The sequence below is a fragment of the Bos indicus genome, chromosome 26, assembly GCF_029378745.1.
Source record: "Bos indicus isolate NIAB-ARS_2022 breed Sahiwal x Tharparkar chromosome 26, NIAB-ARS_B.indTharparkar_mat_pri_1.0, whole genome shotgun sequence".
NCBI lineage: Eukaryota > Metazoa > Chordata > Mammalia > Artiodactyla > Bovidae > Bos > Bos indicus.
This window is the reverse complement of record NC_091785.1, coordinates 38,915,128-38,937,815: the sequence shown is the minus strand read 5'-3', so window position 1 is coordinate 38,937,815 and position 22,688 is coordinate 38,915,128. Positions and strand designations below refer to the sequence as shown.

The 22,688-nt window shown below is 51.6% G+C and overlaps 1 protein-coding gene across 3 annotated transcripts in view; it reads right to left on the bottom strand.

Moving 5' to 3' along the window:
• GRK5 (G protein-coupled receptor kinase 5) overlaps positions 1-22,688 on the bottom strand; it is a 232,014-nt gene that overhangs the window by 116,752 nt on the left and 92,574 nt on the right. For all 3 annotated transcript variants that reach the window (XM_070780926.1, XM_070780927.1, XM_070780925.1), the window contains exon 2: positions 9,561-9,656. In XM_070780926.1, coding sequence (XP_070637027.1) covers positions 9,561-9,656 — 96 coding nt within the window. The remainder of the gene's footprint in view (positions 1-9,560; positions 9,657-22,688) is intronic.

The following is a 22,688-nucleotide window of genomic DNA, read 5'->3' as shown; positions in this document are numbered from 1 at the left end:
GAAATAAATAAACCACACAGGTGGGGATGCACCGGGCAGTAGGCTAGTTCCCCACAGTCCCCTGGTGTAGACAATCACCCCTCCAGACAGCCCTTGAGAACAGAATTTTATGTTTGGTTCACTGATATACCCTCAATGCCTGACGCTCAAAAAATATGCGTCAAATAGAAAAGCACAAATCACATTTATGGAGGTTTTTAAATATGGGAAAATATTTTTAAAATTATATTAAGAAAAAGATTAATAAACAAAACCATGGTATGTACACAGGGGGAAAAGCAAGAAGGGATTACATGCAAGTGTTAAGCGTGGCTACAGCCCAGTGGCAAAATTATGTGTGGTCCTTCATGTGCGTTTTCTTATGTTTTTTAGCAAAGTAATTTACCAATTACAATGACTTGAACAATAACAACAAAAATAAAAAGAGAGAACATAAAAGCACCAAGCAGCATGGTTTGGAAAGCAGTTAATCGTCCTACAGACATTCCTGTGGCCTGTGGGGGAGCAGTGAGCCTCAGCCTACAGGGGTTAACCCCGAGCCAGGTCAGGAAGGAGGGATGAGTCTACTTTCCGACTTGGCAAGATCCTGGGTCCTCTGGTCCCTTGAACTTGAACTCCAGAAACCATATGAGAAGGTGGGTACTTAGGAGTTGGATGTGATCCCTAAAGAAGACATGGTGGTGCTGGAGAAGACTCCTGAGAGTCCCTTGAGAGTGCCAGGAGGTCAAACCAGTCAATCTTAAAGGGAAAAAACCCTCAATATTCATTGGAAGGTCTGATGCTGAAGCTGAAGCTCCAATACTTTGTCCACCTGATGCGAAGAGCGGACTCATTGGAAAAGACTCTGATGCTGACAAAGACTGCAGACAGGAGGAGAAGGGGATGACAGAGGATTGAGATAGTTGGATGGCATCACCAACTCAGTGGACATGAGTTTGAGCAAACTCCAGGAGATACTGAAGGACAAGGAATCCTGGCATGTTGCACTCCACGGAGTCTCGAAGAGTCGGACACAACTTAGCAGCCGAACGACAAAGAAGATATGTTGGAGTCCTCACCCCTAGTCCTTTATAGTGTGATCTTATTTGAAAATAATATTCACCGAGGTGATCAAGTTAAAATGAGGTCATTAGGATAAACCCTAATCCAATATGACACCAATATAACTAATGTCCTTAAAAAAAGGGGGAAATTTGAATATACACACACACACACACACACACACACACAAGAATGCCATGTGAAGATGAAGACGAGGTTAGGGTGATGTTTCTGCAAGCCAAGGAATTCTCGAAATCGCCAACAAACATAAGAAGCTAGGAGGAAAGCCTGGAGCAGATGGGCTCAGAAGGAAGCAACACCAGATGGGCTCAGAAGGAAGCTGACACCTTGATCTTGGACCTCCAGCTTCCAGAATTGTGAGACAATGAATTTCTGTTGTTTAAGGCCCCTGATCTGTGGCATTTTGCTCTGGCAGCCTGAGCCCACTAAGACAGTGAGTCACAGAGAGACCTCATCAAGTCACTTGTCTCTCTGGGACTCAGTTTACTTACCTGGAAAATGGGAGACTTGGCTTAGAACCATGGGTTTCAGACTTGGTTTTAACTCTGGAATAAAACCTTACACAGAAACCCAAATATAAAAGGCAAAAAGAAAGCCTGATCAGATAGAAGCCTAATTTAGATCTTTCATGCTTCCTGCAGGGCAGCCTTTGGACACCACAACCTCGGATCATCTATAAAATCCCTATCAAAGCTCTGTTCTAAGAATCTCCCAACATGAAACCCATCACCTAGGACCTCTAGGTGCTTGCATTGTGCTTGCACCCAAGGCCAGGCTGGGCACTGAGGATCCAGCCCTTGCCTTCCAGTGGTATTGGTATTGGTACTCCAGTGGTGAGCAGTACTGCTTCCTTCTGAACCCATCTGCTCCAAGCTTTCCTCCCAGCTTCTTACGGTTGTTGGCAATTTTGAGAAATCCTTGGCTTGATCTTGGTGGAGAGGTGAGACTAATGCCCAGCAAACTGTGGGACTAGCCAGGCAACCCTCTCCCTCCTAAGAGCTACAGCTGCAAACAGGTCACCTGATGCTCTAAATCCGCCACATCTAAATTTATCTTGCCCTCCAAGGACAAGCAGATGCTGAGCCTTATCAGAGCGTGGCAAGTGGCAGAATGACAGACGGGACGCGCCTTTATCACCCCAAGGACAGGAATGACGTCTGCAGAGAGACTTGGTATCCCTGACAATGAAATCAAGCGCTTGCATGCCAGCCTGGCAGGCCTGAAGGGGCCTGGGTCACACAGACCCTGGGTGGGGTGAGACCTGTCTCAGGAGCCCAGACTCCTCTTCAGATCCTGCTGTGTGCCTGGCAATGCCAAGGGACGATTGCCTGTGAGCAGGGATGAGCAGAAAGAGAGGCTGTTTGCAGCAGAGACCAGCCCTGTCTCATCTCTGGGAAAGGACCCTGGCCACCCATTCCACTCAGGGGATGCCGACAATGTGCAGGCAGGAGTCCACCATGGGTGGGGTGAGGGGGACCCTGTTGGTCAGAGTGTAGCGCTGAGCACCCCAGGAGGAGGCTGGAGACTCCAAGGATGAGGGTCCCAGATCAGACTGGGCTGATTCATGCCTGGGCTTCCTCCAAATCCTTGTAGGATTGAAGGTCCCGAGACCCCTACCAGCCAAAGGCTTTTGGCTATCAGGTGGCTCCCGCCTGCCAGCAGCCCAGATGAACCGAGCAGGAGCCCCTTGCCCAGTCCTGCAGGACCTGCAAAGATGGCAAGACTCTTATCGTCCTCTCAGAGGCCACAGACTCATTAGTGGACCCAAAATCTACCAGGAAAGAGGGAAATGGCATCACTGTCCCCAGTGCCCCACTGTGGAAGCAGGCAGCAGATCTCATCTTTAAGCGTTCAACTTTAACCACACAAATAACTTGCCAATTCTTTCTCCTTTATAAAAAAATCACCTTATAGGGCTTTCCTGGTGGCTCAGTGGTAAAGAATCCGCCTCACAGTGCAGGAGACACCAGTTCAATCCCTGAGCCGGGAAGATCCCACATGCAACTAAGCCCGTGCGCCACAGCTACTGAAGCCCGAGCACCCCACAGCCCAGGCTCCACAAGAGAAGCCGCTGCAATGAGCAGCTCATCCAACAACTAGAGAGCAGTCCCTGCGTGCCCCAGCCAGAGAGAAAGGCCCGGGCGGCAGCGAATATCCAGCACAGCCGAAATTTAAAAATAGACCTCTTTTAAAAAGTGCAAAGTCTCAAGGCACAAAATACAAAATATTATTTAAAAAAAAACATCTAACGTCCCCTCTGACCTCTATGCCTTCTCCGGTGCTAAGTCGGTTCAGTCGTTCTGACTCCTTTGCCACCCCATAGACCTCAGCCCATGGGGTTCTCCAGGCAAGAATATTGAATTGGGTTGCCATTTCCTCCTCCAACGGATCGTCCCAACCCGAGGATCAAACCCGCATCTCCCGTGCCTCCTGCATTGCAGGTGGATTCTTTACTTGCTGAGCCACCGGGAAATGGCTTTCCCAGGGGTAACCCTTTTTAGGGCTCCAGGGTGCAACCTTCCAGAGCATCCTTGTGTCCTAGGAAAGAAACCTACCAGGCCAGGGATCTGGGCACTGTGTGACACCATCAGCTTCCACAGGGGAGGAAGAAGGGCCAAGGGCTGCAGGGACCAGGGTGGCCCAGGAAGCAGAGGCTGGAGGCAAGGGTTCAAGGAAAGGAAGGATTCAAATGACCCCCAGGCAGGGGTCCCTGGGGCACTGGACCCACATGACTTCTGCACAGAAGCGGCTAGCCCCACTCCTCATTTGTAGCCAATTTGGCTTCTTTGGGAAATTCTAAAGCCTCCCCACCAGGGCCTTCAACCTTTACTCTACACCACCAGCACCATGATGATAATGGTGATAAGGATGGTGTGTAGTAGGCACCCTACTGGCCCTCCCAACAATTCTGCCAGGTTGATATTAGCGTGTCCCATTTTCTAGACAAAGAAACTTGCAAGCCAGAGAAACTAAGCAACTCGCCCCATGTCACACAACTGGGAGCCACCATTTGACTTTAATGCCAATGGCCTTCCATAAGACGACACAGCTTCTGTGGCCAACGGTACAGATCCTGGGTCTGCAGTGATGCCCAGCACATAGTAGGGGCTTAACACGTGTCTGTGGGCTGAATTTTTGTTGAAAGACCATGGGCAACACTGAGTGAATAATCAAGACTAGGCTAGTTCAAGGTAGACTTCACGTTATTTTCATTTTCTTCTTTTATTTTTAAATGTTTTTTGGCTGCACACCGAGGCATATGGGACCCTAGTCCGTCATTGCAGGGATTGAACCAGCACCCCCTGCATTGAAAAGCAGAAGCTTAACCACTGGATCTCCTGGGAAGCCCCGTGGTTTTTCTTCTTTAAAGTTAAAAGTCTACAGTTTCTTCTAGAAATCCCCCACAGCCTAGAGTTGCTGCTCCTAGAAAGAGTTAAGGCTTGGCAAATGGTTCTCTCCCACACGGCAAATGAAATCTCTCCTGTCCCATCCATCCGTGAGGGTGCAGGGCACAGCGGCATCTACTTTCTGTGAAAAGTCTCCTCGTAAACATCACCCTGCCAGGAGGTGGGGAGGGGGCTTGATTTATTATATAGCTTTTGGACAGTTCCTGCAGAAATATTGCCAAATAGCAGAATAATCAACTCTTTCACTCAAGCCCCCTCATACTCTTTTTTTTTCTTTTTTAATGAAAGAATAAAGTACGCAATGAGCCTGAGCTAAATAAATAAAAAATGCCACACTTTATGCCCAAAAGAACTTTCTGCGTCACTGAGAAATATTTGCAGACCTCAGCAATCTTTTATCTTCACAATGATGTTCCTGCCTTCCAAGTTCTGGATATTCTGAGAACTACTTTGATTTGGGCTCTCTCTAATTATCTTACAATTAGCTTACTAACGAATGCCATTATTCGATGTTTCACCAAGCAGATATTAGAGAACACTTTCTCTTCTCATGATCTGTCTGCTCTCTGCCAGGACTGTCTAAAATTGGTTACTGATGTCTGGGGCTCAATTGGAAGTAGACACATGTGGCAAGGAATCTCTGTCTTAATACTCATTGCTGCCATTCACAGTGAGTTACAGTTTCCAGGCTGGGAAGGAGGGCAGCATTCATTCAATCACTTTATCCATCCACCCATCCACCTACTCCCAGGACCAGCAATGGAGACCCAAGATGGAGAATGTGGTCCATGTCCCTCAGGAGCTCACACAGAGAGATGCCCTGAGAGGCTCAGAGTGATGTCATTTCCTCCAGAGAAGCTCTTGATGTGTGGAAGACCTGCGGTACAGTTCTCCAGCTCGGCAACCTGTCCCTCCAACATGAAACTTTCTCAATTTGCTCTCACCTATTTCCGCCAGCCTCCTGGGTTCAGCCATGAATGAGCTTGGGGGTGGCGACAGGGGTGGGGGGGTCAGGAATCAGGCCTGTTTCCCAAGTGCATAGCATACCATGAGGGCTCAATAAACTTAGTAATCAGATGAACATGCATCCCACACTTAGAAGGTGAAAGAAAAAAAGAGACAGAAATGTCTCTTTTTCTGAGTGCCTAAGCAGTCTCTCTGCTTTGGGTACTGGCTGGGGGAGATGCCAAAAAATGTGAGTAAATATAATGCTGGTGAATGGAGAGTTGCAGGCCACTTCTCCTATTGGAGGCTAACAGACTCTGAAATTCAGACTCAGGTCTAAAAAGGATGGTTGGACAAGATGCTCTCCAGTTCCTTGAGTTGAGAATTCTGTAAAAGTCTAACATCACTGTAAGAATTATTCTAATTGCAGCCTCAGGGGAAACTGGCCTGGACCAGGAGTCACCAGGTCACCTGCCTCTCTGACTTGTTCATCTATCTGGTAGAGAGTGGGGGAAGGGAGCGTTAAAGCAGATGCTTTCTAAGGTACCTTATAAGCCTGAACTTTCATGACTTAGTTTTAAACCATGGGCTACATTACATTTGGGAATGCCACGTTCATGTCACAGATTTTCTAAACAGGGCCCTAGTTTTCAATATTTCACTTCACTGACTCTCCCAGGATTTAATGAGCCCCTACCGTGTGCCAGGCACTGTCCTAGTGGTGACCCCCATATCACTGTGGTCATGGGACATCCAGTCCAGTGAGGGAGAGAGAAAACACGCAGGCCCACAACTAAACACAAGATGACTACGGCTGGGGTCGCGGGCCAAGAGCATTAATAGACAGCACCATGTGAGAGACAGCAATTCAAGGGAGAATACAGTTCCTTTCTAAAGGTTCACTGGAAAGGCTTTTCTTTTCTTTTAAAAAAAAATATTTATTTATTTGGTGTACTGGGTCTCAGTTGTGGCAAGCAGGATCTTCCATCTTCACCGTGGCATACAGGATCCTTGGATGCAGCATGTGGGATCTAGTTCCCTGGCCAGGGATGGAACCTGCACCCCCTACAATGGGAGCACGGTCTTAGCTACTGGACCACCAGGTCCGGCTCTTTGCGACCCCATGGACTATAACCTACCAGGCTCCTCTGTCCATAGGATTCTCCAGGCAAGAATACTGGAGTGGGTTTCCATTCCTTTCTCCAGGGGATCTTCCCGACCCAGGGATCGAACCAGGGTCTCCCGCATTGCAGGCAGACGCTTTACTGTCTGAGCCACCAGGGAAAGATTTAAGTTTACTTTTAGGCAAGTCCCAGGAAGGCTTTTCTATGGAGGTGCTATCTGAACTGAGACCTAAAGGTCCCCTGAATGTGGGGGAAGAGCATTCCAGGCAGAGGGACCAGCAGAGGCTCTAGGCTAGAGACAAGCTTGGGGTAGTCAAGGAAAAAGCAACCAGCACAGCAAAGTCAATAGAGGAGTAGGGAGTGACTGAGACCAAGGTGAAGGCAGGCTCATACAGGGCAGCATAGGAAGGGCATCGCCAAGAGGTCCATGGATGGGATTTAAGAGGTCCTTGAACCTTGACTTCCCTGGTGACTCAGACAGTAAAGCGTCTGCCTACAATGCGGGAGACCCAGGTTCAATCCCTGGATCAGGAAGAGCTCCTGGAAAAGGAAATGGCAACCCACTCCAGTATTCTTGCCTGGAAAAATCCCATGGATGGAGGAGCCTGGTAAGCTACAGTCCATGGGATCATAAAGAGTCGGACACAACTGAGCGACTTCACTCACTCACTGAACTTGGATGGAGAAAACCATCATCTCTCTTTTCATCAGCCTCTAACTGGAAATGAGCATTTCCTTGAGTCACGAATGTCAACAATAACCCACAATAACGTTAGCAGTGCCTGGAATGATCAACAACAGAAATCTCACACCCATTCATATCACCATCATTGCAGGTATCTGGAAATATTACTTATGCTCCTCACTAATTCAGAATTACAGTAGCTATTAGAACAGTTGCTGAGCCTTGGTTAGACCAGTTGCTGAGCATTATTAAAGCTTCCCAGGTGGTGCAGTGGTAAAAGAATCTACCTGCCAATGCAGGAGACACAAGAGATGGAGGTTTGATGCATGGCTTGGGAAGATCCCCTGGAGTAGGCAATGGCAACCTGTTCCAGTAGTCTTGCCAGGAAAATTCCATGGACAGAGGAGCCTGGCAGACTACAGGCCATGGGACCTCAAAGAGTCAGACATGACTGAAGAACAAAAAAGCTCATATACTTCAAGATCATAATATTTTAAAGTATCTAATTATCTGAAAAGAACTGGTTTCCTTTGCAACACCATGTACTTTATTTTCTATATATGTAAAAGCATTATTCTGAGAAGGGATCCCTAAGCTTCATACAATGGCCAAAGTGCTCATAAAGCACGGTGAGAAGCTTGTGTTTCATTCCAGGTGGGAGGAGAGGCTGCTGTGGTTTCAGCAGGGGGTCCACTGAGTGCCGTCTTCATTTCTTAAAATCACCCTGGGGTCTCTGCTGGGGGAGATGGCCTGCAGTTGTCAGGGCCGTGCTGAGTGCAAGAGAGAGGGTATGGCTTTAACAGACCACTGTTGTGCCCAGTCCAGGGGATCCTAGAGGGCTCCGTCCTCCCCTCTAAAGAAGATCCTTCCCACGCGGCCTTCCAGGCCCACAAAGGCCACGTCACCCTGGCCCAAAGCCTGTCCCAGGACATCCTCTCCAAAGCTTCAGAAAATGAGCTCATGTGTGAGCAAGAAAAATAAATGCAGCATTTGCCACCGTTTGGTTTGTGTATTGGTCTAGAAAAGAAATGAGATTTTTATTTAGGAAAGCCTTCCAGCAGGACCCCAGCAGAGGCTGGGCAAACACCAGGGCGACGGACTGTAAACATGCAGGAGGGCCCAAGCCCTGGGGCCCGTCCCCGAGAGCAGCAGTCCCTCGGCCGGTTTATGGCGGCCTTCCTGTTTTCCCGGCCTCTCTTCACACTGCCCTCACACACAGAGCCTTTTCAATGCCCTCGAGGAGAACAGAAGAATTCATTTTCACACGCCAGCGCACACAGTTCTCACACCCTCCCAGGGGAGTGGACCGTGCCAAAAGGCTGGTTTATGGACCTAGACAGACATATGGGGCTGGGGCCCGTGGGGTGGGGTCCACAGGCGGAGCAAAGCTCAGAGGTAAATCCTAGGCTCCCGGGTCCCCTAAACCGGAAATGAAGAAGGTGGGGCCAGGCCAACTGGAAGGTGAGGGGCCTTGGTGGCACTGGGGCAATGGCCTGAGGTCTCCTGGGGAGCAGGGTTAGACTTGGCAGGACTGAGAGTCAGGGGGCAGGGAATGAACCTCAGTAGAGCTTGCTCACTTCCAAGTGTCAGGATCAGAGAGGAGAGACATGGAGAGTGAGGGAGCACTAGGTCCCTGAATCTGGCTCAAGGGTAAGTGAGAAGGAAGGTAGAAAGTGAGGTGTCCACATTGTTGGGGTGAACAGTGGCTGAAGTGTGACTGTTCTGGAGGGGCCAGCTCAGCTCAGCTGTCCCTGTCCCTGGCCACTGCCCAGAGAGAACACGATTTTTTTTTTTAATTTATTTATTTTTGGATGGGAGGCGTCTTCTTTGTTTGCACCCATTGGCATTTCTGGGTGGTGAGTGTCTCCAGGACCTGGTCCCTGGGATATAAGGGAGGCAAAAGGGAAAGCCAGGAGCTCGCTGGCACATCATCACTCCCCACAGCCCGAGGTCCCAGCCAGTCTTCCTCTTCCTCATCTTTAGGAGGACAAAGGAGCCTGGCAGGCTACAGTCCACAGGCTTGCAAAGAGTCAGACATGACTAAAGCGACTTAGCACTCACACACGCACACACACAAAGTAAGGGAGGCAAATTAACAACCTCAAAGGGTAACTGGGGGTTGATCCCACCCAGCACGCATCAAATGCTCCATGAATGTTGGATGAATGTTGGCTGTATCTTTATGCCAACTGGCAAAGGCATCAGCGTGGAGCTCCTACCTGGCGCCAGTTTACAGCATTGTCCATTTTGACTCACCGGACAGATGACTCCGAAGTGTCTGGGCTCCTCGCTCCCCTCCCAGCTCCTCCCCCCACCCCCTGGAGCAGGATGGCTTACCTATGGTTCTTCGGAGGTCTTCACACTGGTTTATGTGAGGGAACTTCAGGATTTCCTTCCACTTCTTGCTTTTCCCTTTGCGCTTTCCTCCGCCTCCTGCAGAGATGGGAGAGAAAGACAGGGAGCTGATGCTGGTGTTGCCTGAGGTGCCAGAGCCCACGTCCCATCCCAGTGAGCCTGGGTGCAGCTTCCTAGCTGGGAGACTGGGACAAGCCCCTCCCCAGCCAGTATCAAGCCTATGCATCCTTCCTTTAGGCTCACACAGGTCTGGGCTCCCCTACCCAGCACAGCCTCTCCCATCACCCACTTCTGTACCCACACTGGGTGCCCGTTCTTCGCTGATATATTAACCGTAACTATGCAACCCCACTGGGGACCTGGCACCAGCCCCAGACTAGACCTCAACCTTTCTATGGCAGAACCTGGCCGACGGCTCAGGAAAGCCTGGTGAAACGGATTCATAAATGGGTGAGATGGATTCACAAATGCACCCCCGCCACCACCTCTTTTTGTCCTCTTGCTTCCTGTGGACAGTCCCCACCCCCAGCTGGCGGCCAGGTGCTGGGGACAAGGAAGTCAACTCTCCCTTGCCTTGAGTACCCGCTTCTTCTCCCGCCTCATGAACCCCAGGGTCCGAGGCTGGAAGGACTCCTGGTGGACCACGTCAGCTGCTCCCCCGCCCTGTATCCTGCCCAGCGTGCACTATAATGAACACATGCTGGGGACACACATGTGATGAATATGCACACGTGATAAACATACAAACACAGTCAACACACATGTAACAAGCACACAGAATGAATACATGGAGCTGAGGAAGGTGCACTCATGGGTGTTCCTGTCGTCCCCACCACTTCTTATCCCTGGACAGTGGACAGACATCAGAACACTCAGGTGTGTAAACAAGGGGCTGCTGACTCCAGCCTGCACGTCCCTGAGCCCACCACCACTTGGAAATGGGGCCTGGAGGCACCTCTGTGTCATCACATGCTCAGGACCCCACAAGAACCTGAGATGCATTCGTCTGCCCCTGTCGCCAGAGTAGTCCTTAAATTCCACTTGTCAGTGACTCATCAAAGGTCACATAGCCCTTTAGGCCCCTCAGCATCTCAAGATTTTAAGGTCCTTTTATCCTCCTTCATGGGATCAACACCCCAAGTACCTGTGGGGTTTGGGGCCTGGTTACAGAGACTTGAGATCTTGGGCAGGCCCTCGGCACCCTGGGCTGCACTCTAAGCTGGGTGTGTGTGATGTCCCCCCAGTCTCTGACCCTCAGAGAGGGTCCAGGCAGGGCAAGGGCCCTTTCTGCAGCCAGCCAACCCAGGGTATTCCAAAGGAGCTGGGCTCTGGGCCCACCCCCAGCAAAGTATGTGTTCTGGGGCTGGCCTGGAGCTGATCTCAATAAATGTAGCCGCTTCCCTGGTGGCTCAAATGGTAAAGAAGCCGCCTGCAATGCAAGAGATGCAGGTTTGATCCCTGGGTCGGGAAGATCCACTGGAGGTGGAAATGGCAACCCACTCCAGTATTCTTGCCTAGAAAATTCCATGGACAGAGGAGCCTGGTAGGCTACAATCCATGTGATCTCAAAAGAGTCAATATCAATAAATGGAGAGTCCAAAGTTATCCAATTGCCCTGGAAAACTGAGGGCACCTTCTGGAACAGCCAGTGTGTGGGCTTCTGAGGCCAGAACTGGGACCATCCTCAGAGCTGGGAAGGAGGAGAGGGAGCCCATGACAGAGGGGCAGGACACAGTCCATTTCCTGGCTCTCTGCTCATTCTGTCTCCAGCCCTGGTCAAGCAGCCCTGGCTCCCTCTGCTCAAGTCTTCACAAAGATCAAAAGCATTGGACTCCAAGGAAAAAAATGAATGTGTATGGGGCACATGCTGTGGCCAGGCACGTTTTGGACATTATCTTATTTAATCCCCAGAATGACTCTTGGAGGAGCAAATCACCAGGTTCATCACAGATGCAGAAACAGATGTCCAGGTTGTGTAATTTCCCAGCTGATGGCCTGCACTGCTTCACGCATGCTTGGTGCTCCCACCGGAGCTGACACACTTCACCGCCCACATACACCTTGGAGCCCTTCAGCTGGCCTTCCCTGAGTCCCCACTCTAACTCTCCCAGGCAGAGCTATTACTATCCCACTTGAAAGACAAGGAAACTGAAGCAACAGGGAAGAACGAGGCAAGTCTCCTACACCCCACAGCTCACAAATGGCAGAGACCAGACCCCAGCCTGAGCAGAATCTAGACCCCAGGCACTCATACGCACCCTTCTGTCTATAAAGCTCCCTTTCAGGAGCCCTGTGAGCCAGGGAAACTCCCAGGGATCACAGAGAAAGCTGACCCTAGACCTCAGAAGTGACAGGACATCCGGTAAGAGCAAGCAGAACTTGGAGCTCTTTAGTGGAGACCCAAGCCTCCGAGAAAACATGCCACTCCACACCTATTCACTGAACCAGGTGTCAATATTTAAACACTGAGGTTTTGCATATAAACCCAGGTTCGGGACTTCTCTCCCATAACCAGACACATGGCAAGGCTCAGATATGGCTGGGTGCAGCTGACCCCATGGACACAACACGTGGCCTCCATTCGGTGGCCAGCCTGTCCCCTTAGAGCTTATGTGTATCCCCCAGGGGAGGGCTGCTCCCTGGAGAAATTAGCCAAGTCTGCTCCCATCCTCACCACCTCTGGCTCCGAGGCCTAAAGGAACGGTTAGAACTCATTTAGTACGCACCACCACCACCCCACCCCCTGCCATTCATTCCACACTCTTCATTCCCAGATCTGGCTGGGATGAAGCACTTTTTGTGTGTATGGTAAAATATAAGTAACAGAAAGTATACCATGTTAACCATCTGTAGGTATACAATTCCACAGCACTAAGTACATTCACAGTGTCATGTAACCCTCGCCACCATCCAGCTCCAGAAATCCTTCGGCATCCCCAGCAGAAACTCGGTGCCCATCCAACACCAGCTTCCAGCCCCCTCCACCCTGGTAACCTCCGTTCTACTTTGTCTCTCTGGTTTGACTGCTCTGGGGACTCGAGTGACAGCACGCAACACGTGGTCTTCCATGACTGGCCGATTCCACTTGGCAGGATGTCTTCGAGGATTATCCATGTCGCAGTGTGTGTCAGATTTCACTCCACTGTATGGTGGAATAATCCTCTGTTGTGTGTGTACACTCCACCTTTTGTTTATCCATTTGTCTTTTGGTGGACGCTTGGATGGTGTCCACCATCTGGCTACCGTGAATACGGCGGCTCTGAATACCTGAGTCCCTGCTTTCAATTCCTTCAGGTATATGCCTAGGAGCAGAACTGCTGGATCATATGGTCATTCTGTGTTTGCCTTTTTGAGGAATTGGTGAAGAACTCTTGGCCATATGGATTCACAGGCTGTACCTCATCAGCCTGAACCCCAACTCTGTGAGTGGCACCAGGAATGGGGCTACTTAAAGAATCACCCCCAAGTGATTCTTAGGTAGCCAGTTTATGGAAACAGAAGTCTACACACACACACACACACACACACACACACACATTTTTATAGACTAACTTCTCCATTAAGAAAGTTAACACAAAATAAAGAAAATTAACACAAACTCATTAATTCATTCAACCAATATGTTGAGCATCAACTAAATGCCAAGCAATATGCAGATGCTGGGGACACAGGAATGGGGAAGACTGAAGGGGTGTCACCCTCTTGGGGCTTCCTTCTTGTGGTGCCCAATCTAGTAAGGAAGACATCAAAGCCTTGACATCAGTGGTTCTCAACCCCTGGGCAATTTGTCCTCCAGGGGACATCTGGCAGTGTCTAGAGATATTTGGATTGTCACACCAGATGAGAGTGCTGCCAGCATCTGGCAGGTAGAGGCCACAGAGTTAAACATCATACAAGGTGCAGGACGGCCCCCTTACAACAGAGAACAAGGTACTCAAAGTGTCAATAATGCCAAAATGGAGGGATGCTGCTTTATTTATGACCCTTATGACCAACACTCAGGAGAAGTGCAGAGTTTGGGACAGACTCCCTAGTAATGGGGCAGTGGTGGAGGTGGGGAGAGGGGAAAAGCCATCCGGGCCACCTGGAGGATGTAACACGGAGGCTGGACTGATGAAGAGCGGGTGGGTACCACACAGCCTCCTGGGGGCTTCCTTCACCCTCCTCATCACCTCAGCCCCCAGAATGGGGCAGGGACTACGTAGGCAAAATCATACTCCCCCAAAGTAACCCTTAATTGCTGGCACCTGCGAATATTTTAGGTTACGTGGCAAAGGGAATTACGGTTACAGAAGGAATTAAGGATAGTGACAGGCATGTTATTTTGGATGATCCGGGTGGACCTGATGTAACCAGAGGCAGAAGAGTCAGCTCAGTGATGTGATGTGAGAAAGACTAGATCAGCTACTGCTGCCTTTGAAGAAGGAAGGGGCCACAAGCCAAAGGATGCAGGCGGCTTCTAGAAACTGGACGAGGCAAGAACAGATGCTCTCTTAGAGGCCCCAGAAACATAAGAGCCCTGCCAACTCCCTTGTTTTTATCCAGTGAGACCCAGGTTAGACTTCTGACTTCTAGAACTAATGCCTCTGCCTACTGAAGCCCTGCTCCTTCTTCAAGACCCCCTTCTAATCCCCTCTCCAGGGCTGCTCTTAAAAGGCAGATGCCTTGTCTGGCCCACAACCCTCTCCCAGCTCAGCCCAGATTCTTGCCTCATATCCTTCCAGAGGATTGGACAGCTAACACAACTGTGCTGGACAACTGCAAGCTTTTGTTGCGTTATGCTGACGGTAAATGAGTAGTTGCAGGGATCGCCCTCTGGGCTTGCACTGAGCTAGGTGCTACATGTTGTGGTCCTCATTAGGTACTAGCCCCATTTCACAGGTGAGAAACCTCAGGCGCAGGGAGAGGGATGGGGCCAATAAACAAACCACATGTGCAAACAGAAGCACGTATCTTCTCCAACCCACGCTGATTCACAGCCGCTTCCTGTCTCGAGCATCCCTGGGCTTTCTTTTCTTCACCCAGCAGCCCACTGCTGCTCATGGTTTACCTTCTATGTGCTGAAAGTGAGGTGGCCAAGAGGACAGAGTGCCCCGCTTCGTGGAACTCCAGCTCATCCCAGGCTTCAAAGAGCAGAGCTGAGCGAGGCTGCTGGGGGTGTGGTCAGGCAGGTGGGGGGCCTCAGGGAGGAAGGGGGCTCCCTCCAAGGAGGGGATGCCAGCAACACAGGCTGGTAGTCAGCCCGGAGGTCTCCCACCAGAAGTGAGAAGAGACCAAGACATCAGGCTTGGGGACACGGGCTGAACTCCACCCACTCACAGTTCCGGGGAAGACACCAAGGGACCAGGGTGGTGGGTCTCTCTCCCGAGTGGACACGAGTCCAAGCACAACCCGGAGAAAGGTAGGTGGCAGGAAGATGCAGTGTTCCCAGGAGCAGCCTCCAGGGAGGAAGTGGCTTAGCATATCACTCTGCTCTCGCCAGCCTCCAGGGTCCCCCCTTGGCTGCCAGCAGTGGCCTTATGAAGGTGCAGCCCAGATGGGCTGAGAGAAGTGTGATAAGCAGGTGGCAGAGCAGGGGAAGCGGGGAGAGTGGCCAGCAGGCGGGCAAGCCCCAGCGGGGATGGAACGCAGGACTTGGGAAGAAAGCAGAGTAATAAAGAGCTATCACGTCTTAAGCGCTCAGAACAGGCTGAGCTACTGAGAAACTAATTGGCATTTCTTTCGCTCCCGTGGACACCCCCAGGGAAGAATGAAAGGATCACGCCAAAAAGCTGCCATGAGAAAACCGTCACTGTGGGGGAAGAAATTGGCTGTTATTCTTGTGGCATCTACTGTTTTCCAGGGAGGTGTTTGCACTTTGAAGGCTGAGGACTGAAATGAGAATGAGGGGGAGAGTGTCTGGGAGGGGCAGCAGGGGGAAGGCTGCGCTCCAGGAAGGCAGGGTCCCCACAGGATCCCAGGGATGAGGGACTCTGAGCAGTGAGGGACCCAGGGCCAGCCTGACACTGGGGAGCTGACGCAGAGACCCCTCCCCCAAAGGACACTGACAAAACAGGCAACAGCAGTGACCCCAATGGTGTGAGGTCTTATTTTGGGGACTCCTTGGAGCCTTAGGGGTTTCCCTGGTGTCTCAGATGGTAAAGATTCTGCCTGCGATGTGGGAGACCTGGGTTCTATCCCTGGGTCAGAAAGAATCCCCTGGAGAAGGAAATGGCAACCCACTCCAGTACACTTGCCTGGAAAATTCCATGGACAATGGAGCCTGGTAGGCTACATACAGTCCATAGGGTTGCAAAGAGTCGGACACGACTGAGCGACTCACTTCACTTTACTTTGTGGCTCAGAGGGTAAAGAATCTGCCTGCAATGTGGGAGGCCTGAGTTTGATCCCTGGGTTAGGAAGATCCCTGGAGAAGGAAATGGCAACCCACTCCAGTATTCTTGCCTGGAGAATTCCATGGACAGAGAAGCCTGGAGGGCTACAGTCCATGGGTTCGCCAAGAGTGGGGCACGACTGAGTGACTGATACACGCTTCGGAGCCCTAGGACTTTTTCTGCTATCTTTGGAAGGGATGGGGGGACAGACCTTTGCAAAACAATTGACTTCGAACCTCTCATTAATCTTACAGTATATCTGATTTGGAAGTTAAAGAAATGTGGCACTTCCTATACTCCCAGGGTCAGGAAGCTGTTTGCTTAGACATCTTCTCATTTAATCCTCTCATCAACCACACAGGTAGGTCCTCTTAATGGTCCCATTTGACAAGTGAGGAAAGAGACTCAGAACGGCAAGAACTTTGCTTCAAATCACTCAGTTTGTGTTACATCTGAACCAGGACCCAGGGACTTCCCCAGTGGTCCAGTGGAAAAGAATCCATCCACCTGTAATGCAGGGGACATGGGTTCAATCCCTGGTTGGGGAACTAAAATCCCATGTGCTGAGGAACCACTTGGCCCTCAAGGCACAAGTAGAGAGTCTGAATGCTGCAAGGAAAGATCCTGCATGACGCGATGGAGATCCCGTGTTCTGCAACTAAGACCCGACACAGTCGTATTAAACAATAGATAAACCAAGACCCAGGCATCCTGACTCCTGGTCTCCTGGTCTATGGAGTCTGTAGGACAATAAAGGTCCAAGGGCCATCAGAATGGGACAAGGCACCCAGGAGGTATATGGCGTGTGCGCCGGTGATTTGGGTGGGGTTTGAAGGGAGTCCTTCCCGCTCCTTAGGGAGCCAGACTGGGGCCTGGAGTCGTGGGTCCCTGAGGCCATCTCAGTAGCCTGTACCCACCAAGGCTTTTTCTCTTCCTCCCTAGTAACAAATGAGCAATTGGTCAGAGAAAGGTTCCTCGGGTAGACGCTGAGCAAGACTCTCTGCATGTGTTGCAAAGGACTTGCCTTCACGCCTTCGATCAGTGGTTCCCAGTGCGGTCCTTGGGCCAGTTGCACCAGCATCACTGGGGAATTGGTTAGAAATGCAAAACCTTGGGCTCCACCTTTGATCTACAGAGTCAGAAATTCTTTGCCGTGGAGGGGTGGGGGGTTGGGGACAGCAGTCTGTATTAATGAGCCTTCCAGGTGATTCTGATGCAGAGTCAAGTTGGAGCAAGTCCTTGAGCATCACGTGGGAAATGGTATGATGGGACCAAGCTTTCTGGAAATTTCTCTGATTATTATTTCTGCTCTGCCTACTTCTAAAAAGGATCTGAAGAGAAACACAGGGGTTTGGACAAATTCAGTGATGTTGGGGTCTGACTCTGTTAAGAACCCAGGTCCCTGTCCCCTGCCTGACTCAGGCATTCTTCTCACATGATGCCCACAAAGCCACTTATGTGGCCACTCGCTGGATATGGACCCAACGGTTTCCAGAAAACTAGAGGAGACACTGGAGAGAAGCTCACTACTGGCCTTGGTGGGCACAGGCTACTGAGATGGCCTCAGGGACCCATGACTCCAGGGCCCAGTCTGGCTCCCTAAGGAGCGGGAAGGACTCCCTTCAAACCCCACTCAAATCATCGGCGCACACGCCATATACTTCCTGGGTGCCTTGTCCCATTCTGATGGCCCTTGGATCTTTATTATTCTACAGACTCCATAGAGAAGAGCATCACCCCTGGAGATGGCACACCGGGATCTGTAGAGGACCTGATGTATTTTGTGGGCCCTGAGGAAGTGGAGGCTGGTTTTCCCACCGACTACATTCCTCCTAGACAGACTTGTCGACTCAGATTGCAAAACTGTGTTGGTGAGTGCGGTTCAAGCCAAGGTGACCAGGATGAGAGACTCATTCAATTTGACCCCCAAAGATGAGGATTAATACAAGGGTCATAAAGAGATTCTAGGAATCCAAAGTGAGGCAGTCAAGAGCAGCAGGGTTTGTAGGAACAGGAATGCCATGGAGACATGGAGAATCTGGGGCTGGGGTGTCTCTGCCTCTCTGCAGACCATGCCAGGCTCACTCACCTCTTTGCATCGAACCCAACTGGCCATAATGAAAACACTGGCTTGGTCCTTGGCTCCTGGGAGGTGACCTCCCAGTCCTGGGAATTTTCTGAGTGTTGGGGATGTGGGTTTAATTCATGGTGGATCCCTAGAACTGTACCTGAGCTTATGCTAATGAGATGACTCAGGCTGAGGCTGGCCATGCCAGAATGGACCAACCATGGAGTTGGAAGTTTGGGCCTTTGAGTTAAATGACAGTGTCCAAACTTCGGGGTGGGGAAGGAGGCTGGAGACTGAGTTCAGCCACGTGACTAACGATTCAATCAATCATGCCTAAGTAATGAAAGCCCAATAAAAACTCTGGGACCCAGTTTGGGTGAACTTCCTGGTTGGTGCTCACACACCGGTGCTGAAAGGGTGACGTGTCCATCACAGACCTTGCCTTGTACATCTCCTCATTTTGCTGGTTCAGATTTGTATCCTTTCACCCTAATAAAATTGTAAATCTAGAGCTCTCCTGAGCTCTGTGAGTCATCCTAGCAAATAATCAAATCTGAGAGGGGTTGGGGGAAATTCCCAAATTTGTAGTCAATTAGTCAGAAGTACATGTGGCCTGGGGACACCCAAACTCGAGTCTGGGGTCTGAAGTGAGGGTGGGGACTGTGGTCCCTCTGTGGAGTTTTGCTCATTCAGGGTAGTCAGTATCAGAATTGTGCTGCAACTGGCAGGCCCCAAAGCCCCCTCCCTACCCATCGGCCAGAATCCTGAGTCCAAACTCCCAAGGGGTTTTCCCTGGTGACTCAGATGGTAAAGAATCTGCCTGCAACGCAGGAGACCTGGGTTCGATCCCTGGGTGGGGAAGATCTGCTGGAGAAGGGAGTGGCTACCCACTCCAGTACTCTTGCCTAGAGAATTTCCAAAGGACAGATCCAACTGGTCAACACATCTTCCCTCCAGGCAGGCCACATGCGGACATGAGTTTGAGCAAATTCTGGGAGATGGTGAAGGACAGGGAAGCCTGGTTCCCTGCAGTCCATGGAGTCACAAAGAGTCGGACACGACTGAGCCACTGAACCACAGTAACAATAAGGCCACATGCCGTGGGCCAGCCTTGACTCTGAAACAATCCGATTAGTTCTGGCCCCTGTGGATGGGGCGAGACAGAAGGGCTGAGTGAGACTTGCAGAAACTCAGTGGTGTTTCCCAAGGTAGGCAGTGCCAGGCATGACCAGAGGCAGCACAATCAAAACCACAGAAATGGCCAGCCTCCTGGCCAAGACGGTTTAGAGCACTGCTGGCTGAAGGCACCAGAACATGGGTGTTGGGGGAGGGTCTGGCCACAAAGGGCTCCAGGATGCTCCGCAGGGCCTCCTCCTCCTTCCATCTCCAAGCCCCTCCCACAGGGCCTGTGAGTCACTAGGGGATCAGGAGGTTGGAAAGGTCACGCTAAGGCTTGGAAAGGTCATGCTAAGGGACCAAATTTGTTAGAAACTCAAATTGTGTTACAAAGCAGGTCTTTAGGATATACATCTCAGTGCAGGGGTGGGGGGTGGGTGTGGGATGGGGTGGCGGGGGGTGAGAGCCATGAAAACCAGAGGTGTGGCTCTCAGCACACTTGGATCAAGGTCTGGGAGGGTCTCGAGCATCTCTGGGACCTCGTGGGAAGGCTCGCTCTCTGTGTTCCCAGCCACAGTGGCTGATGACTCAGCAGCTCCAGCCGGTCAAGTGGAAGGCTCTGTGACAACACTGCCTGTGACGTCGGTGGAGTTCCAGAGTCTGTTCCATTCCTTTCTACCCAGGTGAGCTTGCAGGACTCAGTTTCTGCAGCGTGGCCTGCAGGGCTGATTTCCAGAAAGTCTCACCGTGGGGAGGCTCTGGGTGTTCTCAGAGGCCGGTTTTCCTGATGGGGAGCGGGGGGGCGGGGCAGGTGATCCCTGGGCACTGGCCTTTCTGTCCTACCCCCGGGGCTCCACAACCTTCGCCACTGCCACAGTGGTACCCACAGCCCTGGCTGGTGGGGGGCTGTGAGGGAGCCCACTGGTTCAGTCTTTCCGTACAGCCCCAAACAAGGCAAGAGCTCAATTACAGGGTCTTTTGGGACTGCGTCACTGAGTGACTCAAGCCTTTTCTAAAGGGACTCCAGACAAAGTTACTTGAGGTGATCTCAGCCTGCAAGTGACTTTCTCCAACCCAATGCCCTTGGCAACCACTGTGGAAGGAAGACAGGGCCTCAGCCCCCGCCCCCCGCCCCACCTGAGTTTCCTCACCTGGGAGGGGAAGGGGGAGTAGAGGGTGGGGGAGGGTGGAACCAGGTCAGGGCCCCAGAATCTTTTTTATCAGAAGTGTTTCTTTGTTTCTTTTTTTTTTTTTAAACTTTACAATATTATATTAGTGTTGCCAAATATCGAAATGAATCCGTTTCTTTACAATCCCGTAGGTACAGGTAAGAAGGGAGCTGATTGGGTGGGTAGGGCAAAGGGATGGAGCTTGCAAATACAAGGGCCAGGGGCCTTGTTCTGTTTTTTGTAGGTCTCACTTTCTAGAAATAGCCAGGAGTCACAGGGTCTCTGCCTCAGGGTACCCTCCTCTGTGAAGTTCCCTGGACGCCCCCTGAGTCTAGGACACTCCTCCTCTATCCTCCCCCTCCCCACTGCCCCCCACTCTGTTACCCCCTGTCCCAAAGTGCTGGGGTTGAGATGTCAGGATTCAGGGGCACTGAGTGGACACACCCCCAGACCTACCCACTGATGGGAACAGTTGAAAGAAAACACACCTCGAGGGGCACCTCTGGCCCAGCGTCTCCAGTGATGGGAACTGTGTCGTTCATGCTGGGCAGCCACGTCCACGGTTTCCCAGGACAGGAAGACACTTGGTGTCTTCAAGTGTGTCCAGCGCCTTCCCGGTTTGACATAAGACCCCAGGGGTGGGCAAGAGAGGCAGGAGGGCAGAATCAGGGCACACAGAGCCTCCCCATGCAGAGGTGCTGGCCATGGCCTGACCTGCCCCACCTTTACCGCTTGGGAGCACTGACCCTTCCCACCGGTGCAGAGCCCTAAGGGAGGGGCTCGGGATGCAGGATGAAGCCCGGGCTCGGTTTAAAAGGCAAACACTGGTGCAGACGCAGCCAGTTCAGGGAGCACCCAGGCCAGACTCAGAGAGGCGAGGAGGGGTGGGGCGGGGGACTGGAAGCCTTTCTAGGGCCTGTTAACACACCTGGGAGCTGAACTCGGTGGCTTACTTGGGGCTTCTGTTGTTCACGGGGACCCACCAGATGGGTGGGTAAAAACCATGGTGGGCAAACGGGGAGCAAGTACATTCCCACAGCCCGGGCCTCAGGGCCGGCTCCACCCTCCGTGGGACCGGACATGGCGCAGCAGAGACATACAGTGATCCTGACCACGGAACGTTTTGCGGTGCCCCAGCTGTCAGCTGCAAGCACCTAAAACCTCCAGTATGTTCTTCAAAGGAAATACAGTGTTGAAGTGGTGGGAGGCATCGGGGCAGCACGGGGCATGTGCGGCCTGTGGCCTGCGGGCAGGTTCCAGCACCTCCCGGCCCCACCTCATGGCCACACCGCCGTCGGGCTTCCAGGGCAGAAAAACCTCAGCCACAACCAGAAGGATCCCACAACCTCAATTAGGAAAACCCACACCGACACAAGGCCGGGTAACTGGTTGCCACGGGGATGGCGGAACGTGGCCCCTCCCCACCACACCGAGCCTGAGAGAGGCGAGCCCTCTGCAGTGGCTTGCGGGGGTGGGGGAGTACAGGAGGGCAGGGCAGCCAGGGGACGGTCCCTCCCAGGAAACCCTTGTTCCCAAGGACAGCGCGAAGAGTGGGCCACCTTGACCAGAGGCTGTAGCCCTTGAGTGACAGCTGCACTGTTACCAGCTTCCCTGGTGGCTCAGATGGTAAAGTTTGATCCCTGGGTCTGGAAGATCCCCTGGAGATAGGAATGGCAATCCTTTCCAGTATTCTTGCCTGGAGAATTCCATGGACAGAGGAGCCTAGTGGGTTACAGTCTATGAGGTCGCAAAGAGTCGGACATGACTGAGCGGCTAACACAAACTGCCTCCAGGTCTCTTCACCAGAACATAAGTGGCTGTCACAGCGTGTTATCTGAGCCCTGCCATGCAATGGCCTTCCTTAAGTCACTCAGTGTTTTCTCTCACAAAGGAAGATGCTGCTACCCAACCCGCCCTGCTGTGGGGTTAGAGCCAAGTGTGCAAGTATCTAGCACACAGTAGGGCTCACTAAATGTAGCCACCATCAACACCACTACCATCATCATCATCGCCATTAACCATCCCCACCATCCCCATCCCCCTCCACGAACCCCATCATCACATCATCAACATCACCATCATCCCCACTCGTGCCGCCATCCCACCACCGCCAACTTCACCATCGACACCCGTGTTATCCCTACTACCACATCGTCATCACTGCCACCCCCACCACCGCCAACTTCACCATCGACATCCCACCATCCTTACCACCACCATCGTCATCACTGCCATCACCATCGTGACTTTTGTAAATGAGATAACTGAGGACACAGGACTAGTAAGGGACAGACAGTAGGTCTAAAATCCAGGTCTTAGGACTCGCAAGTTTGGCCATCTCTCTTACCATACCGCAACCCTCCTCAACAACACACACACACAC